This window comes from Zingiber officinale, chromosome 4A (genome assembly GCF_018446385.1).
Source record: "Zingiber officinale cultivar Zhangliang chromosome 4A, Zo_v1.1, whole genome shotgun sequence".
Lineage (NCBI taxonomy): Eukaryota > Viridiplantae > Streptophyta > Magnoliopsida > Zingiberales > Zingiberaceae > Zingiber > Zingiber officinale.
In genome coordinates, this window is record NC_055992.1 from 95,425,250 (window position 1) to 95,450,286 (window position 25,037).

Here is a 25,037-nt window from a genome sequence, read left to right on the forward strand (position 1 = left end):
TAAATTTTGTTTTATTTTATTAATTTTAAAAGATATATATATATATATATATATATATATATATATGGCGACTGTCCGCTTCCTTCGCTGCTAAGATACAGAATAAATATCTGCCGACAACGGCTGTCAGATCCGTGGCTCCCTTTGCAATTCTGCGTACGTGTCTTATAACGGTTGGTTCCCACGACGTGCCGTGCATTGAGTGGTATAGGCGATGATTTTTAATTGCGAGGAGTATATATAAAAGGAGAGGGCCGACCAGTGAGCCCACTCCAACTCCATTCCCTCTTCCGAAATTCAATCTCCCTCCGATGGATTCTAGAAGCTCCACGTCTTCGGCTGCCGCCGCCTCTCAGTCACCGCGCGCGTGGCCAAAGAAGGAACCTCGCAGCGACGACCCGTTCCCCTTGGTTTCTTTCTCCTTCCAATCGGGCGGCGGAGGTGACGGCGGTGAGGAAATCCCTCAGCCTCTCGAGGCGCTGCGGACCGCCCCTATTCCTCCTTTCCTATCCAAGACCTATGAACTCGTCGATGACCCCGCCTTCGACGCCATCCTTTCCTGGTCCCCCGCCGGGCGGAGCTTCGTGGTGTGGGACCCCGTCGAGTTCGCCCGCACCGTCCTTCCGGGGCACTTCAAGCACAACAACTTCTCTAGCTTCGTCCGCCAGCTCAACACTTATGTGCGTATCGATTCTTTTTTTTTCTGTAATCTTTTATTCTCCTTGTATATTACTCCTCCTTTCCTGTTGTAAATTCTCCCCAAATGTGGTTCCTTTTGTATTCTTTTATGATGTGTATTGGTGCTGTGTAGATTGCGTGCTGCAGAGGGCTAATAAGATGACATTGTATCCTTCAATAGCAGAGGGATAATTAAGATTGCAATTATTCGTTTTAGTTTTTGGTGTTTTTTTTCCTGAAATGTTGTTTGTTTGAAACCGCAAAAGCAACTTTGTTCTTTCTTTTAGCACCCAGTTAGCGGGAACTTCAGTGGAATCTTAAATTAGGTTGTATTGTAATCAATTGTCAACGGGCAAATAGTGTGTTCTCCACTTCCTGTAATCCTTATGTAGTACTTGATAAGACAATCAATCAGAAATTACATCTGTTACGGTGCCGACGCCAACGAGATTGAAATGTTAAGAGAGGCGCCAAAAATTGGCTGTAATTTGGAGTGTGGCGTATCTTCTCGTGAGGTAAACCTAAATACTTGCAATATAAGATTAGATTAACTGTTTATTTGTAGCTAGTGTTGTCATCTACTATGCTTGTGTTTTTTTTCATTGAATGCTCACTCATCTTCAGACACAGGGCTGATTCTGCAGAATGTGTCTTATCTTTTTTCGATCATTCAATGTTGTTTCAAATTTTCAATATCTAATACTTCTCTAGCTACTGCCATAGTTATTTAAAAGCCTGTTCCTTCAGGTTTTTTTACATGGTCTATGAAAGATGATCTCTTTGATCTACTCTTCATGTAGAAGTAGCTGTTATTGGTTCGCCTTTTGATTGATTAAGGAGATACTATGAAGTCTCTCTTCTTATGACGCTCCCATAGTTTGAAAAGTTATCTGGTGAAGAAGTAAACAAGGCACTACTCACTTGTTAGATCTGAGGTAGTGACTAACTGTGGGTAATTTATCTGAAAGTGCTTAATCATAGAGAAATACAAGAGAAATAGAGTTTTTTTATGGAGATCGTAAGTTTTCAAAGTGCTTTATGATAGAACAATACAGGAGAAATAGAGGTTTTTATATAGATTATAAGTTTTCTTCTCAAAAAATTGGTTATCCTGATCTTGCTGAGAGGTGGTGAAGCTCTTTGAGGAGTAGCTCTTGCATATCCCTCAATTTAGTCAATTAACAAATATAAACTCGAAAGGGATGTGATTGATGTGCCCTCTGAACCAAATTTACTTTGAAGGTTCAACTTCGAGACTAAGCAAACTATATTTAACAAACTTTTGGAATGGTTGACAATAGCCATGTCTCAGAAAGTATTGCAAATCATAATGAAAAACCTTTTTTTAGGCTTCTTAGATTCTCACTGGAATCAAATTTGAGCTTCTATGTTGGAGGACATTACTAACACAAATGAGAGTATAAAAAAAAGTTTTGAGAATACAAAGATTTAATTCTCTGAAATGACATTGGGTTAATATTCTGATGCTGAAATTGGAAATGTTGCCCTTGTCAGTGCTGATGATGTAATTGTTAAGTCTACATTTAATTGGAACAATGGAAGTATTAAAGAAGTTTGTAAGACAAATATTTAAGAATATGAGAAGATACCTAATGGTGCAGTCTTTTAAGTGCTTGACTCAAGTAATTAATGAGGAAGAGTGAAACTTCTTTGACTATATAATTGAGTCAAATACCAAGTCGTTTATGGCCAACAATGTGGATTTGCCGATCTAAAGATCAGCAGGTACTGCTGATACTAAAGGTTGAAGTTCAGATTTGTATGCTACTTAGGACTAGAGAATAGACATTGAGAGTATGATGTAATCATCTTGGCTGGATATCGGTTTCATGATCAGTACATAAATCCTAGTTCTTAGGCATGGGTAGTTGCTGCAAGTACCATACGGAGTTTCCAAGCAGTACTGACTTATGGTTGATACAAATAGCGAAAACTGATGTTAGGTCTGACTGCAAATTCCAGAAAGTGGAGACAAATCTCTTACATTAGAATGTGATTTCAATGAATCAGAATGTGATTTCTCCATATCGTACAGGCAACCATTAGTCTGATTGTCAGGGCATGTAGATTCTACAACTCATATACTTTACCTTTGAAATCTCAATTTCACTTCTTTTGACACCATAAACTCATCCTTTTCATCTTGACAATCTCTTTCTCTCCTACCAATATCCCTGCACAAAAAATAGTGTTCTCTCTCCTGTTCACAATCTGTGTGGTGTATTAGTTCTAGAATATTGCTAATAAGTAAGCTCTTCATAGTGACAAGAGACCATTCTCTAACAATGGTTATAAATTTGCATAATTGGTTAAGGGAAACATTATTTTACGTAACGTCTAAGACTTAAATATATGGTATTACTTGGAATACAAAAGCTTTGGCAAGTGTGTGTATGTAACTGTCTGATACAACTACTTCAAAATTTGTTTACTCATATCAATGAGGGTGTGGTATAGTGAGTTTAGTGCGGGTGTGTGAGTGTGAGGAGTAGATGAAGACTCCCAACATCGAAATCTCTGTATGACTTCCAAAAACATGTTTAAGTAGTGCTCCTACCCATGGACTTGTGAATGTGTATAGGCTTCTGTTATTTCTACTGCAAAAACATGTTAGTGTGGATGTGATTTTTACTGCATATTTTTTACTAAGTTATTCCAGAAAATCACTTTACTAGTATCAGAAATCTAGAAATCTATGCTTCTGTTTTCGTGAAGTGGATCGAAAACATGATTTGATGAGTAAGCCAACTTGTTAGTTTTGAGGTAAACCAGATTCTTTGTTGTGTCCGATTGATACTATTAGAAAGAATTGTTGTCTGCATTATTTTCTAAAGAATTTGAATCACTTTGGTCAATAAGTCAGGTCTCTGTCCTATTTTATTTGCACACAGTATCAAGTTCTTGTTGGGTTTAAATGCTAGTGTCTTAAACCCGATGTTAATTCATCTTGTTGGGTTTTTTCTTCAGGGTTTCCACAAGATTGATGCTGATAGATGGGAGTTTGCGAATGAATCCTTTACGAAAGGAAAGAAATATTTGTTAAGAAACATAAACAGGCGTAGGTCGTATCCAGCACACCATTTGCACATTCAAATCGGTTCATCAATGGAAATGGCGAAGAAGGATAGATTGGTCGGTGAAATTGACATGCTCAGGAATGATAAGAGAGCACTGCTGCAAGAGATTGCGAGTTTGCAGAACGAAAATCGAACTACAATTCAACTGATGAATTCGGTGAATCAGAGAGTGCAATCAGCAGAGACGAGGCAGAAACAGATGATCTCCTTCTTAGCACATTCGCTCTTCAAGGAACACAATGGCAATGGTATCGCATCTTCAAGGGCGAGAAGAAAGTTCCTTAAGCACACTCGCTCCAGCAGCACTGCTTCAATTGGATTCATGGATTCAGGTGCAAGCAATAGACATTGCACTGCAGATGTTTCATTGTCTCCTACATTGGACGGCACTGAAGAACATGTGCTGAGCAAAGAAAATCCTGATAATATTTTATCCAGTTCGAATGAAAAACTTGAACTTCAAGCAAGCGGGAAAAGTCTTACTGATTGCCTGGATCGATTCCAAGACGACACATTAGCTCCATTTTTTCTTGATACCAACATAGTGCCTTCAAATCCTGATACTGCCGTCGCAAGTGTTTCTGACCATCTTTTTGCATTCACTGAAGATCTTCCGGTTTCGAATGCCATTATTGACCAAGAAGAAGTGTGGAAAGCAATCACTGAAGCTGGACCAAGATCATTGGGTTATGGAGGCGGCGATGTGTGGTATGACCCTGATCAAGATTCCAACATGTTTGATACCGCCACTCGATTCGACGAGCCCTGGGATCTTGATTTACAGAATTTCAATCAGGGATTTGGCGACGGAAACATTGTCGGCTTTGTAGATCGATTGGCAGCATCAAAAGATGACACTTATATATGACACTTGTTGCTCCACCATATGATTAGTGTGATGGATGGTCATGTTATTTTCGTTGTTCATGTGAAACAATGATTTGTCTTTTTTTATTTCTCCCTTCATTTGATTAATTATCGGCATGATTTTTTTTGTAGCAAGTTTGTAGAGCCAACTTTTCTCGAGTATTGGAAAAAAGAATTGCTGATGAATCGCGTCTAGAACTCGAAGATTGTGTGCGACTAAACTTCGACAATTGATGATGGTTTGACTTGTTTTTGCAAATTTAGTTATACGGAGGCTCGATTAGGATCAATTAAATTGAATAACTCGTTAAAGTAAATAAATAAATTTAAATATATATGTATTTAAATGTATCAATTGTATCAATAAAGTTTTTATTAAATTTATAAATAAGAAGGAAGTTTTTTAAAAAAATAGACCTTGTCGTATGCACTAACGTCGCATAGAAAATTAGACCTTGACAAAGAAAAGGGCGTTGTTACATGCATAATCCACGCGTGCAAATCGACCCATTGCTCGCCATTAATTGAGGAGCGGATTACATTAACTGAGACTCATGACTCATCGCCTTGACTACCTTTTTCTAATTAATTAATTAATTAATTTGTTAACATTTTTGTAACTAAATATAAATTAAAATAAGTAGAATACGACTCGTCGTCTTCACGCATCGCTCCACGCAGGAGGAACACAAAAAGACAGCGAGATTGGCTGCAAGGCGCCGCGCCGCCAAAAGGTAGGCAAAGCGCCGTGTTTTCAACTCCGAAAAATGCGGTTTTTAATTAGCGACTCGATTTATTTATTTTCAAGTTGGATTTTGTTAGACGTTAATCAGGACGGAAATCCGGAACGAGAATGCGATTTTTGGGGTGAAGTATTATTATTATATAAATCTAAATTTATGACTTTACTAAAATTTTAAAAATCTTTGATTTACTTATCGAATATTATTATTATTATTATTATTATTATTATTATTTTATAACATAATTGTTAAGACTATAGTATTATCCAACCACGTCAACAAGTTTCACTACTACTTATTTCAATGTGAATACTCTCGCCGAGCGCCCGATAGAAAGTTGGTTAGTATATAATAGTGGTGTCACCATTTCAATCCTTATCCTTTGTATGTGATATTATTGATAAACAAAATCCCTTATGATTTACTGTATCTAGTCAGGAGGTTGACAATATTGAACCGTCTGGATGAACATTATAATCATTTGTCATAGACTATTATTCATTTCAAGCCCCACGGATTAACACAGTCGATATTTACGTGGATGGTTGCTCTAATAAATCTTAGGATTAATTTCTAACAATACAAAATGTCTTGTGCATAATCTCCTCAATGCAAAGGGTCATTATATATACTAGGACAAATACTTTTATAATTCAACCTCTTCTAAAAAGTATGTGACCGCTAAAGTGACAAATCCATCTTTTACTCCAATTATTATTCCGTTCAATCCGAATTTTATTTGAGTATTTTAAAATTTAGATATGTTAAATAAGTAATCATGAGATTCACTGACTCGGTTCAGTAAATACAAAATTTTGAAAGTAATCCATCTCTATAATATTCTAATTTTGATTCTCTTGTATGCTCGTAAGTATTTTACCACTCAACTGCACTCTTGGGGGTTACTTATTGATATTTATTAGTAATTATTATTAATTGTTAAATTGAATTAAATATTGTATTCCTTATTAAATTAATATATGTTTTTTATAAGTAAAAAATAGTTTTTATCATAAATTTAAGAGTTCATAATAATCACGTGGTAAAAGAGGTTCATGTCTGATTTGAATACACTTCTAATATTTTGTATATATGAATTTGCACCTCCCTATAAATCTTCTCACAATTCAATTCACCCTAATAAAAAAGCCTACTTTGAATTGTAATATTGTAAATCATAATTTAATATTGTAATTATTTAATGAATTAGTACATCTTTCTTAGATTAATATTGTAAATTTTAATTTAAATATGTTGGCTTGGTTTAGCTCGGATTTTTCTGGAGAATATGTAATTTACTCTTATAATTTATAAAAATTACAACTTTGATACAAACCTTTAAGTCTTTTATATTATTTGCAATCATTTCATTTATTTACCAACGACTATATATATTTATTCAAGTTATACTTAGACCCTAAAAAAATATTTTTCCCTCTCTTGAATTACTTTTTAAATTTTAAATTAGCTTTTAAATTCAATTATATTTTTCATTATGATAATCACAAAATTTATTTAGTAAATTGAGTTTAATTTTTTTTAAAAAAAAAATAAATTTTATTGCGTTTTCATCCTTTTCCTGTATCACTCAACAACGCACCGACAAAATGCCCAACCAAAACCGGGCATTGTTCGTGCGTTGTTTCTCCAGAACAACATGAGCACTTATATCAATTTTTTTTTATTGTATCTAAAATTTTAAATAAATAATTTATTTTATTAAATTTTATATAATTATTTTTAACTACATATTACATCAATTATTTTAAAAATTTTATTATCTTTAAGTTTTTATTATTTTTTTCTTTCTTATTTTTATTATTATATTATATTTATAGAATCAGTGAAAAGGAAAAAAAAATAAAAAAATAAGTGAAAAGAGAAATTGGAAAAAAAAATTATTTTAGATGTTTCATTTTTTTAAATGTAAAAAATCATTATTCATCAAATATAAATTTAAAGAATAAATAGATTAACATAAATGATATAGATACTTTTGATATTTAATTAGCAACCCACTTTAATTTTTGTCCTAATAATATTTTTTATAGAAAAAAGGAAATTAAAAACGGAGAAGCAGTTTTTGTTATGAGAAATGATACGCTGCTCGAATTTACCTCTCGAATTTGGATCTCGAATGACGTGGCTTCCTGCGTGGAAAGTGACACGTCAAAGACTTTCCACTTTGTTTTTTTTCTCTCCATGCTCGGCTCGAATTTTCTCTCCGCCTCTTGCCTTGCCCTAACGTTTTCTCTCCGCCTCTTGCCCTAACATTTTCTCGCCGCCTCCTTGCCGTCTCTCTTTCCCTCCGCCTCTTGCTGTCACGTTTTCTCTCCGCCTCTTGCCCTAACATTTTCTCGCCGCCTCCTTGCCGTCTCTCTTTCCCTCCGCCTCTTGCTGTCGCGTTTTCCCTCCGGCTCCTTGCCTTAAATCTCTCCGCTCTCCGTTCTCTGCTCTCGGCGCTCGCGGACTTGGCTCCTTCATTTCTCTCAGCCTCTCCCCTGCCCTAAATCTCCCCTGAATCCAGGTACAAAGCTGTTTTCCTTAGCTGATTTTTGTCCAAATCGACTTTATGCTATTCGGACCTTAACGTTGCTCGGTTTCCTGCTGTTTAGCTGCTCGCCTCTCCCTGTTTTTTCTGCTCATAAAAGGACTTTTTTGTTCAACTTAAGCAAAGTGATAAACTTAGAGCAGTGTGCGTTAATCCTTCCTCTATATTCTCGAAGCAGTATCCTTGAGTCTGAGAAAATATTAAAGTGGATCAGTGCAAATTTTTTTACAGACCCTCTAATAGTACCCGTTAACTTGATTGTTTCATTGTAATATGACTTGATTATTTCAGTGCAAATTTTTGGCTCGGTTTTTTGGCTACAACAAAAGTAACATAGCTGGGTTTTTTGGCTACAAGCTATTTAAACCACTGAAATATCATTTAAGAATCTCCATTCTTTGCTAGATGCTTGCATTCAGGATTCAGTCTGAGTCCATAATCACTTTCTTGGTGATGGCAAGCCTATTGTCATTTTTTGGGTTGGAGGAGTGCTAGTGTCTTTAGCCCTAGACAACTTGAATTATATATTCAGGCAACATATGGGTTCTTTTAGCTTACAATAATCAAATTTGATACTAAATTGGACGTGAGCAGTCCAAAATCTGTGATGGAGCATCCTATTGGATGCTTCAAGAAGTTCCATCTCTGTGATGGAGCATCCTATTGGATGCTTCAAGAAGTTCCATCTGAGCCTTGGAGTTGATCTTTTGGGGCTATGTTGCTACGGCTTGTGACTAAGGGGTTGTTTATTAGGGTAGTTGTTTTAATTATCAATATTGATTTTTCTATCCATAGACCTTGTTTTTATCTTGGGTGACATCTTGTCTCACTTTCCGGATTCAGTATGATGGCAAGTTAAGACTTTAACTAGAGTTTTGATATAAATTTATGTCATAATACCTTCAGGTCATTCATATCCCCAAACCTGATTCCATGCTGGCAAACAATGACCTTCTTGTTGATTTTCAAAGGTTGCGTTGTTGTGCTATGTATTATGCCCTCCGTTTCTCAAATACCTTAGAAAGCCTTGGAAAGGTCTGAAAAATGCATAATATCCTACAGCATTTAGTCAAATAAGTATTTTCCTTCATAGTTTATTCAGTCAATATTTTTCGTATCTTGTAAATTATGTTCTGAGACTGCATGCTAATGAATGTACAGAGCAAGAATCTTCATCACAAGGAAAAACTGATGAAAGCAATAAGTTTTTGTTTTACTTAGTGGTTATTATCAAAATGAGATAATTTATGTAGTATTTATTGTTGATTTATATAATAACGCAAAATGGCTTATTTCCTATTTTTCCATTGATTTAGCATACAATCTATGAGCATTAAAAAATATTTGAATCTAAGTAATTCTTGTTTGCTGAATAGGTTGTTAAAAGATGGCATCATCAAGTTACAGCTCTATCGACGACGCAAAATTTGAACATGTACCATGTAGAGATTGCGGACAAAGAACATTGGTATGTGTTTCTAGATCGAGCAAAAATCCCGGAAGGAGGTATTATGGATGTGCGCAACATGGCTGGCAAAAGTGGGTCGTAGCCGATACTTTGTCTAATGAAGACAGAAGTGACATATGTCGTGGAAGGTTAGGAAGAATAGAGTCAAGGTTAGGAAGTGAATACATTGCTTCTCGTGGGCATAATCTAGGAAATTGGAATGTACCATCAGTGGTCTGGATATTAGTTATAGTGAATTTAACTCTTTTGGCTGTATACCTTATTACTTTGTTAGTTCGGTCTTGTTAATTAGCGTTGAGTAATGTTGGTGCTGTAATGTGATAGGATAATTTGTTTTTAGTTAAGATCGATAATGCATAACATGTTATATAATCGTTTGATAATTTGTAATGATTTTATTCTGCTTTTTTCTTCTTTCGGGACTTATTTAGTTGGATATAAGATACAACAAACCAGAAAATTTTGTAGTTGAACTTAATAGATGGATCAAGTCCAGTGCCAGAATGGACCACTACAATTGATTTGCCCCTTTCTGCTTCTGCTACTAGAGCTTCCACAAGAACATCATTGAATGTCCCAAGGCTGCTTTTGATAGACATACGATCTAGTACTAAAGAGAATGATTTTGGGGTACCAGTTTGGCATCAATGTGAGAGTACATTGATCGCTTAGGAAATCTTCAGTACAGTAAGGTATACATTTCCAATTTATGAATGAATATACATAAATGCATACACATTGTTACATCAAATTTGATTAGTGGCGCAGAGACCTTGCTCTGCCACAAGCTACAGTAACCAAGGTTCAATCATCTTACCCTCCTCGGTAAATTCTGAGTCCTTCTCATCCTCTGTGATGACATGTACTAGCACAGGACCAGTTGAATCTAATGATGCCACTTCATTAAGTACACAAACTAGATCATCAAATATAAGTGTCTGTGCATTGGTCCAATGTAGTAAAGTCCAAGGTCTTCAAAGAGAGTAGCTCCAAGAGGGCCCATCATACCCCGTGTGTACTCATCAACTTTGGCTGCCAATTCATGCACTGCTTTACCGATCCTTTTTGTTATTCCCTGGTATCGACAAACATGATAAAACACAATGTAATATAGGTAAAATGCAGAGACGATAATGCATACCAAATAATAGAGCTCTAAAACACACTGTAGTTCAGAACACAAATATTGGAATGGTCAACAATCGAGGCAAGACACATGCAGTAGTTAAGAAACAAAACCATTGGAGCAGTCAAGAATGGAGGCAATAAAACATATGAAAAAAAAAACCCACATATCAAAGCAACTTCACCTATTTGAAGTTCTGTCAAGAAAAATTTTAAGGTAAATGAACATTAACATTTCCAAAACAGACTATACAGAACTCAGGTTCTTTCATTCCAGCATTGCTCATTGCCTCATAGGATGTAAAGAATGCCTACTATCATTTAAAATCACTATCATGTTAGAGTCAAGATATCCAGCATTGCTCATTGCCTCATAGACCTGACCAGCCATTGTTGTCAAATTACTTATGATTGTTACAACACGATTCTTCTTTCCTTGAATATCTCTTGCAACAGCCATGCCTGGGCAAAATAAGCACTGTCAGAACAAGTTTCATTTTAAAAAAAAAAAACAAAAAAATAACCATATATCATGAGAAAAATGCACATTGGAAATGCAAACAAGGATTTTCTACTAAATCAAGGAACAATAAATACACCTCAATATTCAATATCATTATTTTTAAAAAATAATAGATTTAAAAAAAAAAAAAGAGTGACAGAGCTAACAAATTTTCACTTTTTTGCAGCAAACAGCGAACCATCCTACAAATTAAGGCGAACCATCTCTATTTGTAGCAGTGAAAAAACCAGAAATTTTCATGAAACTTCTTTGCAAACACAGATACAGATTTGTCATCAGTTCAACTACAAAATGCCATCCATAGCTACAATTAACCATCACACAGAATTGAACAAGGTTTGAAACACAAGAAACAAGCATCATATAGACTGCCTTCTTAGCCCCTGACAAGCCTGAACTCGAATCTATGGCCACGCCAAAAGCCTGAACACGCATCACAGAATATCAATCTGCATGATGACAATTAGAATGCTGATTAGTTATTGAAACTGACATTAAATAATGTGTTTTGATACTGACATTTGCCCAAATGTACCTCTCTCTCTGGTCACTAGCTCCTGGTTTCTGAGAACAGAAAAAATTGAATGATTGTCGTCGTCATCATTATGTTGTTGATTGGCTGGTTGTCGCAGAATGAATGACCTAACATTGTATTCAACAAAGAGCCATATAAATAGTAAATAGAGATATTTGGCTACAAAGAAGTATATAAAGCAAAAGTTATCTCATAGGTACCGAACAATAATCCTCTATGGCTTAAAACATAATAAATCATACCTTTCTTCTGGCCTTTGCAACTGATTTCTTCATAATTTGTTCAATCTTAGATTGTTTCCTCTTTGTGGGTGGACGACCTTGAGATCTTACTTTTAATGGAGAGTGTATTGTTTTTGAACTTGATGTAGATGTTTCTTTCAATTGGTGCGCTCTTGAATGATCTATTTGAATATCAATCAATTTTTCCTTCGCATCTTTCAAGATTTCCACTAAAACAAAACAACTGTCGTCATTATTTGCCCCAAGTTGTTGAACCTCTTGTATCAATGGAGTGAGAATATTATACCGATGTCTTTCTCCATCACAAACATATTCATCATAAATGTTAGTGATACTTTGATAACCACGTTTAATATCTTTGCGCCATCGATCCATAATATAATTCATAGGAACCTCAATCACCTTCATTCGTATCAACACAGAGATCACATGCCTACATAAAATTCCCCGAAACTCAAAAAGATGGCATAGACACTTAACTTGACAATCTAACTCAGTATAATCTACCCTGAAGGAAGCATCTCTTATAGGGTCTCCATTTTTTCCCAACAAAGTTTCTATCACTTCAAATATAAAAGCAACCCCTTCTTGCCTCACTAGTGAGGTATTGCAAAACATCAACCCTCTTATCTCATCTTGGAACAACTTAAATAAGTTGTTAGTGTAGAAACTTTGAAATTGTCTTTCAATAGGATAACCAGAAATTACTGGTATCATAGAATTAAAAGAACCAAAATCCAAATTTTTTTCTTTTTCAATCTTCTTCTTCAGAGCATTATCAAACTGTTCAACAAATTGCTTCAAAGAAGTTTTCGAATGAACATATTCATCAAAAAAAGCATTCATACTTTCACTCCTTTGGGAGGTGGACATACCTGTCCAAAACTTATCTTTGACATACACATGTATCCATCTATTCCGCTGTTCATACAAAGATTTCAACCAGTCATTGTTCTCTAAATTAAAAACCTCAATCATTTCATCCAATTTGCATCACATTCATCAATAGTAAGTGAGTTGTAAACAATATTCTTCAATTGTTTCTTTATCAGCTTATATTGAGCATGCCCACCTAATTTTGCTGGTAATTTTTTCATTATATGCCAAAGACACAAACGATGATGAGAATTCGGAAATATCTCTTCAATAGCAATTGCCATGGCACGACACTGGTCTGTGATTATGGCCTTTGGAGCACGCCCAAGCATACATGTCAGCCAAGATTTGAACAACCATATGAATGTTTCTGAATCTTCACTTGATAATAATCCACAACCAAGTAAAATGGATTGACCATGATGATTCACCCCAACAAAAGGAGCAAATGGCATATCATAACTATTAGTCAAATAAGTTGTATCAAAAGTCACAACATCAGAAAAGTAATGATATGCAGCCCTACATCTTGCATCTGCCCAAAAAACATTTCTTATTCGAGACTCTTCATCTAAATCAAGCACATAAAAGAAGTTAGAGTTCCGACTTTGCATGCGACAAAAATAATTACTCAAGGCTTCAGCATCTCCATCCCCTAACCTCAACCTTCTAGCTTCTGAAATATAATTCCTACACTTTCTCTCATCAAATGTCAAATTCTTATAGCCTCCAGCCTCAACTACCAATGAATGAAAACTTTTACTTAAAGTAATTCCTGCTTGATCATTTAATTCAAGTTTCCTTTTTGTAGTTGAATCCAATAATTTATTACATCTAAAATGTCGTGACTTTCTCGGGCTCAAGACGTGATTATATTCAAGAGATACACTATTTATCACAAAGTTATCATCATTCTGAATAACAACATTAATCTTAGCTTTGCAATTTGTCTTAGTAGAAGGCCTAGGGTACAAAGCATTTTTGGCTTGAGATACTGTTTTACCACTTTTGGCACATCCAAAACAAAAATATTTTTGCTTTCCATCATCTCCCTTTTTACAACCTAATTTGGAAATACCAAAACCAACATTCTGAGCATATGATTTATAAAAATTACGAACTTCATCTTCAGATATAAAAGTCATTCCAATCTTAGGAATCATGACTTCATTTAAACTAGATGGAGATAGGTCTGTGCTCACATGGTCGTTGTTATCATTTACCTCATTTGAATCACTTTTTCCTTGTTCCATGATTATTTTTCACCTACATTTATTCAAAAATGGAAGGCAGGAAAGTATTCAACTACATTTATTTGCTTAAAAAATAGAAAACATCCAGAAAAGAAATAAGAACATACAAGCATCTACTAAGGCTTGCCATCACCAAGAAAGTGATTATGGACTCAGACTGAATCCTGAATGCAAGCATCTAGCAAAGAATGGAGATTCTTAAATGATATTTCAGTGGTTTAAATAGCTTGTAGCCAAAAAACCCAGCTATGTTACTTTTGTTGTAGATAAGATTAATAGGATGTTATAGGTAATCTAAGATTTTCCTTGAATAGCTTGAGTCTGAGATTCCAATGCTAAGCCTCGGAGGTTTGAAGATATTGAAATTGCTTGAAAAATATAAGGAAACAAAAAGGTAAAGATATCTATATTATATAAGTCATATTACAATGAAACAATCAAGTTAGCGGGTACTATCAGAGGGCCTGTAAAAAAATTTGCACTGATCCACTTTAATATTTTCTCAGACTCAAGGATACTGCTTCGAGAATATAGAGGAAGGATTAATGCACACTGCTCTAAGTTTATCACTTTGCTTAAGTTGAACAAAAAAGTCCTTTTACGAGCAGAAAAAACAGGGAGAGGCGAGCAGCTAAACAGCAGGAAATCGAGCAACGTTAAAGTCCGAATAGCATAAAGTCGATTTGGACAAAAATCAACTAAGGAAAACAGCATTGTACCTGGATTCAGGGGAGAGTTAGGGCAGGGGAGAGGCTGAGAGAAAGGAAGGAGCCAAGTCCGCCGAGCGCCGAGAGCCGAGAGCAGAGAACGGAGAGCGGAGAGATTTAGGGCAAGGAGCCGGAGGGAAAACGCGACAGCAAGAGGCGGAGGGAAAGAGAGACGGCAAGGAGGCGGCGAGAAAATGTTAGGGTAAGAGGCGGAGAGAAAACGTTAGGGCAAGGCAAGAGGCGGAGAGAAAATTCGAGCCGAGCAGGGAGAGAAAAAAAACAAAGTGGAAAGTCTTTGACGTGTCACTTTCCACGCAGGAAGCCACGTCATTCGAGATCCAAATTCGAGAGGCAAATTCGAGCAGCGTATCATTTCTCTTTTGTTATATATATATAAAGAAAGCGTGTATTTTCGAATTTCTTTAATTGATGCAACTGACTTTTTATCTGATATATTTATTTATTTATTTATTGTCTATCTCTATAATTTCTCATCCACCTAGGGTAGTCTTACGTTCCAACTTGAACTCCTAAAAAATCCTAAATCTAAATTTAAACTTGATCAATCCGATTTATTTTAATTTGTCTATAATTCTATACTTTTTATTTTAATACTTTTTTATTATTATACTAACATTCTACTATTTATATATATAAACTAATTTAATTTTTAAAATCTAAAAATCTTAAATTCTAAATTCAAATCAACCCGGATTAATCCGAACTGAATTTAAACCTAATTAACTCATAACCTCAACCTGAATATGAAAATCCCAAATCTGAACTTGATATTTTTTTATTCAACTTGGGTTGGGTTAGTTGATCGGATCCATTTTTAACACTCCTTACCTCCTCCTAAATATTTTTATCTATATAGTTCTCACTTTTACTCATGTATTTAAATCATAATTTAACATTCAACTTTATATAATATAAAAAATTTTAATCATCATTTTATAAAATTTTTCCATTCTGCATAAGATAATTTTACCATCGTAAAAAAAATATCTAACAATCTTTATTTCACCTATTCCATAATGGATTGTATTCTATTTAAAATATTTCTCAATCTCTTTCTCTTTTATGAAAAATAAATAAATAAATATTAAAAATTTCTAATTACAGATTACTCGACACTTCCATTTTAAAAATAATAATAATAGAATAATTTAAATTATTTATGACCGTCAAGAGTGTTTGACGACTTGAGTAGGCTAACTATGCCAAATCATTTATCAATCATAAATTCCGTTAACCTTCTTAATGACTAATTAAGTCGTATAAAATTTTTCTATATGAGAAGTACCGATGGCGGACAATTAAGAAGCTCAATGTCTTTTAATTACGCGTTCTATTTAGAAAAAAAATCCTATAAAATTATTATAGTTGAAAATTGAAGTATAAATACGTAAATAATAATCTAGATATCCTACCGTTATATTATAACCCGGGGCCAAATCACTTTATGCTTATGACCATGGAGACATGAGATTCATCTTAAATTGATACAATTGTATTATTAGAATTTTATGAGTTTTAAAAAATATATATATAATTTGAGAGTTTTAATAAGGAGCACGCAAATATCATGCTATCCGTAATAAATATAATAAATAAAGAATAAACGTACGAGAATTCAAATTATTCAATTATTGTCGTATTTAACAACAATGAGGTAAACCCTCATAAACTCTCTTTTGGGTCCATCTATCAATTTAGCATCTTATATCTTTGGTTTTTTCGAGATGATATACATCTTATGTTTTTTTTTTAATTAATTTTTTAATTCTTAAATCTTAAATTCTAGCTAAACTCTAAATTTTAAAGCACCAGATGGATAATATAGCAAAGTCTTATATTCTTACTCTCTTTAACATGATTAAAAAAAAACTGAATTATACTAAAAATAAAGGTAAACTAACCACGAGCTCGTGGAAGGTTTCATGCGAACCATAAAAGAAGAGTGAATTATCCCGAAAGATAAGTATATTTTTCTTGAAACTTTCGACTAAGATAAATATTTTAATAAAAAAAGTTAACATAATACGAGATAAAAGTATTTATTACCAATCTAAGGTAAATAAAATTCAACTAATCAACTCTTTCTTCGACACAAGTCGAAATCGGAGAAAGCTCGTATAGAATTTTGAAAACACAAACTTTGAAAAGCAGAGTGAAATATCTCGAATACATAAAGTGTTTTACAAATGAAGAAAATTAGGATTCTATTTATATTTCACTGGTCAAAACTAGTCATTTGCTGATGTGGCACGGGCCGAGCGCTCAGATCCTCTCCGAACGCCCCTCGCGAGCCAAACTCTTTCTCCATGCAATGGCTATGCAACGACAAAGGGATAAGAATTTATCCACTCTCGGGCGCCAAGACATGCTCCGGGTGCTCGGACCTCTGTTGACATTGCCTCAGCATCCAGGCGCCAAGACTATCTTGACCGGGTGCTCGGATAGTCCGAGCACCGGGACCAACTGGTTCGAGCGCTTGGATCGGTCAGCCTCGTGTTGACCGTTTGGCGCCTTCTTCGGTCGCTTGAGTGATGCTATGACTTTTCAGAGTTGAGCTCACTTGAATCCAATTTCGGCTTCCTCCTCGAGCAGACTTCTGTTCCGGCTTCTTATCTCTCGGAAGCACCGTAGGCGTTCTTCTAGCTCCATCAGCGTACTCTCCTGCAGCTTCTCGTCCTTTGGATGCATCAAGCCCGTCGATTCGATTCCCGTGTCATCCTTCTCGTCTGTCACGTCTTCCGCTTGATTTTTTATGATCTTAAACTTTTGTATACTTACATACAATGACCAAATACATAGGATCTAACGTGACTTAATTGACTATATCAAAATCAACACGAAATACTTACCCTCGCGGCCAAACTCACTATAAGCTAACCACCCCAATATCGAGCTCGGGGCCAAAAGCTCACTACCCCTCTCCTGGACACTTCTTCTTAAAATTTTGAACTGAACTATTTTTTTCTCTTCTCTCCGGCTCTCCCTCGTGCCCGACTTGACTCAATGAGAAGAACCAGCGGACCCATTCGATGTGCCGACACTAGAGCAGCTACATGTTGATTTGCTTTGACTTAATTTTTCGGGATGCAGCCGAATGGATTGACTAGAGCTTCGCACACACTGAAAAACACTCAAAACAAAATAAATAAATAAATATAAAAAAATGTCAAATTGCCCATCAATGAATTTGAGCGAGAAAGGAACGCGCCATGATTTGCGCCGGGAAGTGTCTTCCATTTGAAGTATTTAAAAACAAAGTATTTTATCCTATTTTTTAGTTTAACATAATAACTATTTATAATTATAATTTAAATCAAAATTATTATTATTATTATTATAATATTAAAATAAAAAGAGAAGCCTTGATATAATGTATTTTACGATTAAAAGATCAATTCAAATATTAGAAATAATCTCTTAGATCCGACGTGACAGAAATTTCATATATCATATTGTTCTTTTAGAAGGGGAATATTAGCACAGCCACAAAGTAAAGTATTTAAATAAAAATAGGATGAGATACTTTTCAATATTTTTCATTATGGAATATTGGAGTGCCCAAATTGTCAAGTTTGAATTATGAATAATTAAAATTTATTTACCAAAAATAGATGATAAGCAGTCCATTCATCTAAAATATATTACACTAATTGACGAAGGGCTCATTAAAATTGTATTTTTTTTAAAAAAAAAGTCACTTAACTTTCATATTTTTCAAAAAGCGTAATTACTTTTTATTTTAATCCTTCCTGTCCATAATTATAGCACTGTATTCAAAGAATAACACCATATTATAAGCTGGATTTTAAAAAAAAACATTGATAGAAGGAGTAAAATAGAAAATAAATATGCCTTAAAAAAATTCAGATTTTAAAGTACACAGTAATTTGTCATATATATTATTATGCATTACAGCTTGATAATTTTATAGTCGTTGAACCTACTGCTAGTTGTCAATTAGCTACTATGGAATTCTTATTAAATATTCCAGGGGTAAAATTAATAAAAAATTTTATGGAATGGATTGAGAGCTACTAATATTTTCAATTTTAGTTTAAATTAATATTATTTTGATATTGTTTTGAAAAATATTTAAAAAACAGTTTAATTATGCTATGAAAATTATCGACTCCTCTGAGAGAAGATTGAATTAACTTCCTTTACTATTAAAAATTATTTTTTATTTATAGCTTTATTTTCTCATCATATTAAAAAGACTTTAATCCTTTAATTCTTCAAATAAATTTAGTATTTTTGCTGGAAATTTGATTTCTTCCAACTATAAAAAAATCATTTTCTATCCTATTATTTATTTATTTATTTATATTAAATATGAGATTAAATCAGAGAAAATAATATCAACTAAATAGAAAAAATAATATCTTATTTCCTCTTCTTCTCATTACATGTTTTAAAAATTAAAACAAAATAGAAAAATATACTAGAGAAAAATTAATGTTTTAATTTCTTCCTTTATTTCCTTTCTCATTTTGGTATAATAATTACAAGTATTTATTTATAATTAATTTTCAAAGCTAAATTTTATTGATATCGGGGAACTACATGTATTTTTATAATAATTAATGGTAAATTATTTTAGACCAAATAACTTGTTTTTTTAATCATTTTATTCGAATCAGAAATAAAATGATTTAATGTGCTCATATTTTTTTATTTGAAAATTTATTCAAATAATTTAGTTGGCATTAAAAACAGGACAAAAGTAATAAAACCACCTCTATTGTATAATTTTCATAATTTAGCTATTAAATCGTAATTGCTATAATGTGATTTAACTTACTTTGGGGTTTAGACCGTAATTATACCTAAGTTATTATCGGGATGAATGTTTTTGACCAAAAAAAATCAAAATGACCACTTTGATTATTTAGAATAAATGAGGGTCCTTCTGATTTTTTACCATTTAAAAAAACTTCTGAAATATTTGGAAATAGAATTTTAAGCAAGACTATAATTACGAGAAGAAATACTTGTTAAAAATTATGGCAAAAAAGGAAATATAATTTTATTTTGGTAAAAATATTGGAACGAGGGGCAGAAAGTTGGAGCGAATTTAAAATTATGTACTAGAATTTTGGTGCAATATTAATTTCTTTTATTTCATTATTATTATTTTTTAAATCTATTAATTAATTTACATTTGCAGTTAGACGAAGCGTTTATTTAAGGGCAGTGCTCAGAACCCTTGTGGCACACGCCGGGGTTTCTCTCACTCGCTCCCTCCCTCCCTCCCTCGGCTATCACTGAGCTTGCATTGCTCAGGGAGAAGGCGAAGAGCGAGGAACGAGGTCGGAGATCGATAGATCGCGCTCCGTTGTCTCTTCTCCGCATCTGGTGAGTTCTGCTTCCTCTTCCGTTTGTGCTGTTGGTTTTGGTGGGTTTTGTAAAAGGAAAAGGAGGTCCTTTTTCGCTCATTAATGGTGTGTGGAGCAGGTGACGGAGAGTGGGAATTTTCTACCTGAACAACGAGTTCGTGCCCTCTCTCTGTCTCCGATCTCGCTTCTGTCCTGCTCCGACCCCTTTGCTGCATTTTGGGATTTTTAGCCCTGTTGCACGAAAACCCCTTTTTTCGAGGTCCAGATGGATAGGGTTTCCACGGCGTCGATGTTCCCGGGCGTGATCCAGGCGCGGGATCAGACGTGGACGGCGTGGCAGCAGGTGAAGGCGCCGGTGATCGTGCCGCTGCTGCAGCTGGCGGTGTACATCTGCCTGAGCCTGTCGGTGATGCTCTTCGTCGAGAAGGTCTACATGGCCGTCGTGATCAGCGCCGTCCGACTCCTCGGCCGTAAGCCGGAAAAGCGATACAAGTGGGAGATGATGAGCGACGACGCCGAGCTCGGCACTTCCGCCTATCCCATGGTGCTCATCCAAATCCCAATGTATAACGAGAAAGAGGTCCGCCGTCGGTCGCCTAGGATTCCCGCCCTAAATTTCCGTCGTTACTTCCCAACGCGCACTTCTTGAATCTCGTTGATTTTTTTTTTTTTCAGGTCTACCAGCTCTCGATCGGAGCGGCCTGCGGACTCTCGTGGCCTTCGGATCGCATCCTCATCCAAGTGCTCGACGATTCCACGGATGAGTCCATTAAGGTACGAGATCAAATTAATATTACAAAATTCCTTTTTAATTCCCTAAAAATTACCAGATCTATCCAATAACAAAGCGACGTGTATTTTTTTTTGAAACACTTCTGTAATTATTTTCCCTCTTTGCGAATAAAAACGCATCTCTCTGGCTAATTTGACCTTTTCCTGTTTATTGGCAATTGGCGCCGACAATCACTGGCGAAAAAAACATTTCTTTTCAGAGATTTTGGATTTTGCTTCTACTTGAAATTCATCCTCAATTTACTTTCTCTGGTTACTTTTCTTACTGTAATTTGTAAACTCTAATAAAAATAAAATTTGCAACTTTGGCATGAATTTGCAATGGATCTGACAGCATTTCGGATAATTGGTTGAAATGGCAGGAGCTGGTGCAGATCGAGTGCCGGAAGTGGGCGAACAAAGGGGTGAACATAAAGTACGCGATCCGAGACGACAGGGTGGGTTACAAGGCGGGCGCGCTCCGGCACGGGCTCACGCATAACTACGTCAAGGAGTGTGAGTACGTCGCCATCTTCGACGCCGACTTCCAGCCGGAGCCCGACTTCCTCCTCCGCACCATCCCTTTCCTCATCCACAACCCCAAGGTCGCCCTCGTCCAGGGCCGCTGGACCTTCGGTACAACCCCTTCCCTCCTGTCTTGTCCTTCAACAAAAAAAGTAATCTTTTTTCAACACATAAGAAAATCACTCTTACCTGGTGAAGCCAAAAAGAGTTATTTGTCTGAAAGATTAACTTACGGAAGTTTAAATTGTTCCAGTAAAGTTTGGTCAGATTTTCTCGTTTCAGTGAAAACACTGGTGTTTTATTGTATGAGGAGAAGAAACTAAGTACATATTTGTATCGTATAGCCTATAAGACACATGGATCCGGGTTGGGAAGTGGTCCCTTTGAGGTAGTCAATTATACGAGAGGCAGAGTAGCTCGGAGTCAGATCAAGCAACTGTGTCGGTGATCTTACCTATTATGATTGTGATTATTATTATATGATGTGGAGCAGACAGTCATGGATGTGGCAGGCTTATTCACTGTGGTCTAGTGGTTCCCACTGGATTATGCAGCTCCATTGGCTAACAAATAGAAACAAATTTTCACAAATTTTGAACCTTTCTTCTTCTTCTATTTTTGTTTACACGAGTATATCTGATTAGAAAGGGTGGTAGAGGCATTTGCTGTTAAAGACATATGATGCATAAGGACCTATAAAGTAGAGCATAAGCCCCACATAATAGACTTAGTTGGTGAGATGCATACCTTTGTTTTTGGGGTCTGATCAAGTGCTCATTTCATGCTTTGATTTGATCACTATCATTGTCACATAAGATTGGTTCACAATTAAGACACTTATTAGGCTATCATAGTACATTGATGCATATGCTTTCAAAGGTCCACATATCCAAGATCACATGAAAAAAGTTGTAAAACACACTTCAAAGGGTGGTGTTAACATAGTTAGAATTCTATTTTACTACTAAGACAGGGTAAAAGATTCTAGTACTGCGAGATACTGACACATCACGTGCCTGTATTTCCAGCGACAGCAGCTTGTGATTAATAAATTCTTCAGTATCTGTTCCTTCCTATCAAATTTGTCGTTTCTTGTTCAGATTTCCTTACATTACTTTTACTTGCTCTTCTCCTAGTGAGCAGCTAGATAACAACTGCCTTCTGATTCCCGCAGCTTTAGATAGGAAGGTTAAAGAAGAAACAATCCAACCTATCTTTTCGCTTTGGTACTGCCGAAATCACCTTTAAGTTTCACCTTCCCTCCTCTTACAGCTTTTCCTATGTACAACGTATACTCACTGCTACCTCATATTAACTAATCGTCTCGTGCCACCGACACTGCATTTTACTCCCTCCATTCTTCTTTTCTCAATTTTATTCATCTAATCTAGTCTACATCAAACACGGCATCATGCCCCCACATCCAGAAAAATGTAATTATTTTAATAGTGCATTGCTTAATTTACTGCAGTGAATGCGAATGAAAATATGATGACAAGGATGCAGGAGATGTCTTTGGATTACCACTTCTTTGTTGAACAGCAAGTGGGATCCTCCACCTATGGCTTCTTTGGCTTCAATGGTTAGTTCTAAACGCACCTGGAATTGATTAAAATTGTGAAATAAGCTTAAGGGAGAGGATCAGAGATCATGCTCAAATGGTAAAGGTTTGTTCCAAAGGCTTGAGCAGATTTTTTCTACAGGAACTGCGGGGGTATGGCGGATTTCAGCTATCAATGAGGCAGGAGGTTGGAAGGACCGAACGACTGTAGAGGACATGGATTTATCTATTCGAGCAAGCCTCAAGGGATGGAAATATATATTCCTTAAAGACCTCGAGGTATATACATTAACTATTGAGATTAGTTAGTAAAATATTGAATGAGATAGTAAGCGTGAACTAAATCACATATTTAATATTGATGCACTATGAATGTTGCATTAACAACTGGACGATGCCAGGAGAAAGATGCGGATGCTGTTGCTTTCACGTGATTAAACCAATTTGCTAACACGAACTTGGTAAATATAATATTTAGATGATATCTTAATCCGTTTTATTTAACATGTGAAGGTCAAAAGTGAACTACCAAGTACCTTCAAGGCCTTCCGCCATCAGCAACACAGATGGTCCTGTGGCCCAGCAAACTTGTTCAGGAAAATGTTGTTGGAGATCTGCAAGAATAAGGTCAGTTGCCTTTCAATATTGCTATTGAAAAATACTTAATGTTCTACAAATTTTGACCAAAAATAAATAAATAAATAATGTCTCTCTCTAAATACAGAAAGTGACTCTCTGGACAAAGATCTACGTTATATACAGCTTTTTCTTCATCCGGAAGATTGTAGGTCATATTGTGACCTTCATATTTTACTGCATTGTTATCCCCATGACTGTCTTTGTTCCCGAAGTACAAATACCAAAGTGGGGCTTAGTGTACATTCCTTCAGTCATTACACTGCTGAATTCGGTTGGAACACCAAGGTATGAGAATTCAAGGAATTATACATCTTCACTATACTATTTTGAAGACACAATTTGTCATCTCTTTGGCTAAATCATAAAGTTCCATCACTCGATCGATCCTCACAGGTCTTTTCACTTGCTGATGTTCTGGGTCCTTTTTGAGAACGTCATGTCTCTGCATAGAACAAAAGCAACCTTAAGTGGCCTCTTGGAAGCAGGAGGAAGAGTCAACGAATGGGTGGTTACTGAGAAGCTAGGGGATATAATGAAAAAATCTAAAGCATCTAAGAAGCCACGGCTTAGAATTGGTGACAGGTAATCACAATTCATCTATTCCCTGCTGTTTTCACTCACTGATCAAATTCTTAAAAAAAAAAAACTTAGGAGAGAAGGTTACAACAACATTTCGAGGACAATCTTCATTTGAATAACATTACATTGACATGTTCCTTCTCTTGCCCTCAATGACAGATTACATCTAATGGAGCTATGTACTGGAATCTACCTCTTCTTCTGTGGGTGCTATGACCTGGCCAATGGGAAAAATCATTACTACATCTACCTCTATCTTCAAGCAATCGCTTTCATAATCGTCGGATTTGGCTACGTTGGCACTTTCGTTCCACAATACTGATGGCCACAAAACTCGATATACTACCGACTGCTTTCATATACATTATGTTAGTATCACTGGGTTTGCATCAGCTCAAGCAACTGTCTGGAACTATTCATTTAAGAAACGAACCATTATTTCATCATCCATGAAGGCATACATCTATCTAATAGGAGCCTTGTGTGAATAGTGAGACAGTATAAAAATAATGGCCTACCAAATGGTAATAGATAGAAGAATGCATAGAAGCTATGGCCAACTTCAGTAGAGAGAAGATTTAGCTTAGTGAGGTGTGGAAGTAAGCAATTTTAGATTATTTATGATTATTGAATTTCCCTTATATTCCTTTGCAAATGTTGAATCCAGAACAATCCAATAAAAAAAAAAGTCAACTAGCATTGAAGTGTTTTGTTATCCTCAAATATGGAGATGCTGTAATACTTTTTACAAGATAGTATTCTCTCACAAATGAAGTCCCTTTTGTGTTTCAATGATTTTTTCTTCGTTTTTATCATCATTGGATTAAGACAAAGGATAGCTGGTGTATGAAGCTCTTCAAGGTTGACAAAATTTCAAGGATTAAGTCATTTTTGATCTATGTTATTTTCATAATTCAAATATGCAACTTTTAAGTCACA

General features: G+C 35.4%; 2 protein-coding genes across 4 annotated transcripts; both read left to right on the plus strand.

Moving 5' to 3' along the window:
* The first annotated feature begins 256 nt into the window (after positions 1-256).
* On the plus strand, positions 257-4,829 carry LOC121970245 (heat stress transcription factor A-2c-like). 3 transcript variants are annotated; one of them, XM_042520822.1, is made up of 4 exons: positions 543-680; positions 812-845; positions 1,082-1,193; positions 3,667-4,829. In XM_042520822.1, exons 2-4 carry the CDS (start codon positions 838-840, stop codon positions 4,642-4,644), a joined length of 1,098 nt encoding a protein of 365 aa, XP_042376756.1. In that variant the 5' UTR covers positions 543-680; positions 812-837; the 3' UTR covers positions 4,645-4,829. The 3 variants fall into 3 exon arrangements, with proteins under 3 accessions (XP_042376755.1, XP_042376756.1, XP_042376757.1); XM_042520823.1 differs by having other exon boundaries at positions 1,094-1,193; XM_042520821.1 differs by lacking the exons at positions 812-845; positions 1,082-1,193 and having other exon boundaries at positions 257-680.
* A 15,060-nt stretch (positions 4,830-19,889) lies between these two features.
* On the plus strand, positions 19,890-24,813 carry LOC121970246 (glucomannan 4-beta-mannosyltransferase 9-like). The gene is made up of 10 exons (XM_042520824.1): positions 19,890-20,042; positions 20,142-20,603; positions 20,699-20,797; positions 21,178-21,430; positions 22,791-22,901; positions 23,023-23,159; positions 23,394-23,507; positions 23,605-23,804; positions 23,913-24,101; positions 24,258-24,813. Exons 2-10 carry the CDS (start codon positions 20,289-20,291, stop codon positions 24,418-24,420), a joined length of 1,581 nt encoding a protein of 526 aa, XP_042376758.1. The 5' UTR covers positions 19,890-20,042; positions 20,142-20,288; the 3' UTR covers positions 24,421-24,813.
* The last annotated feature ends 224 nt before the right edge of the window (positions 24,814-25,037 follow it).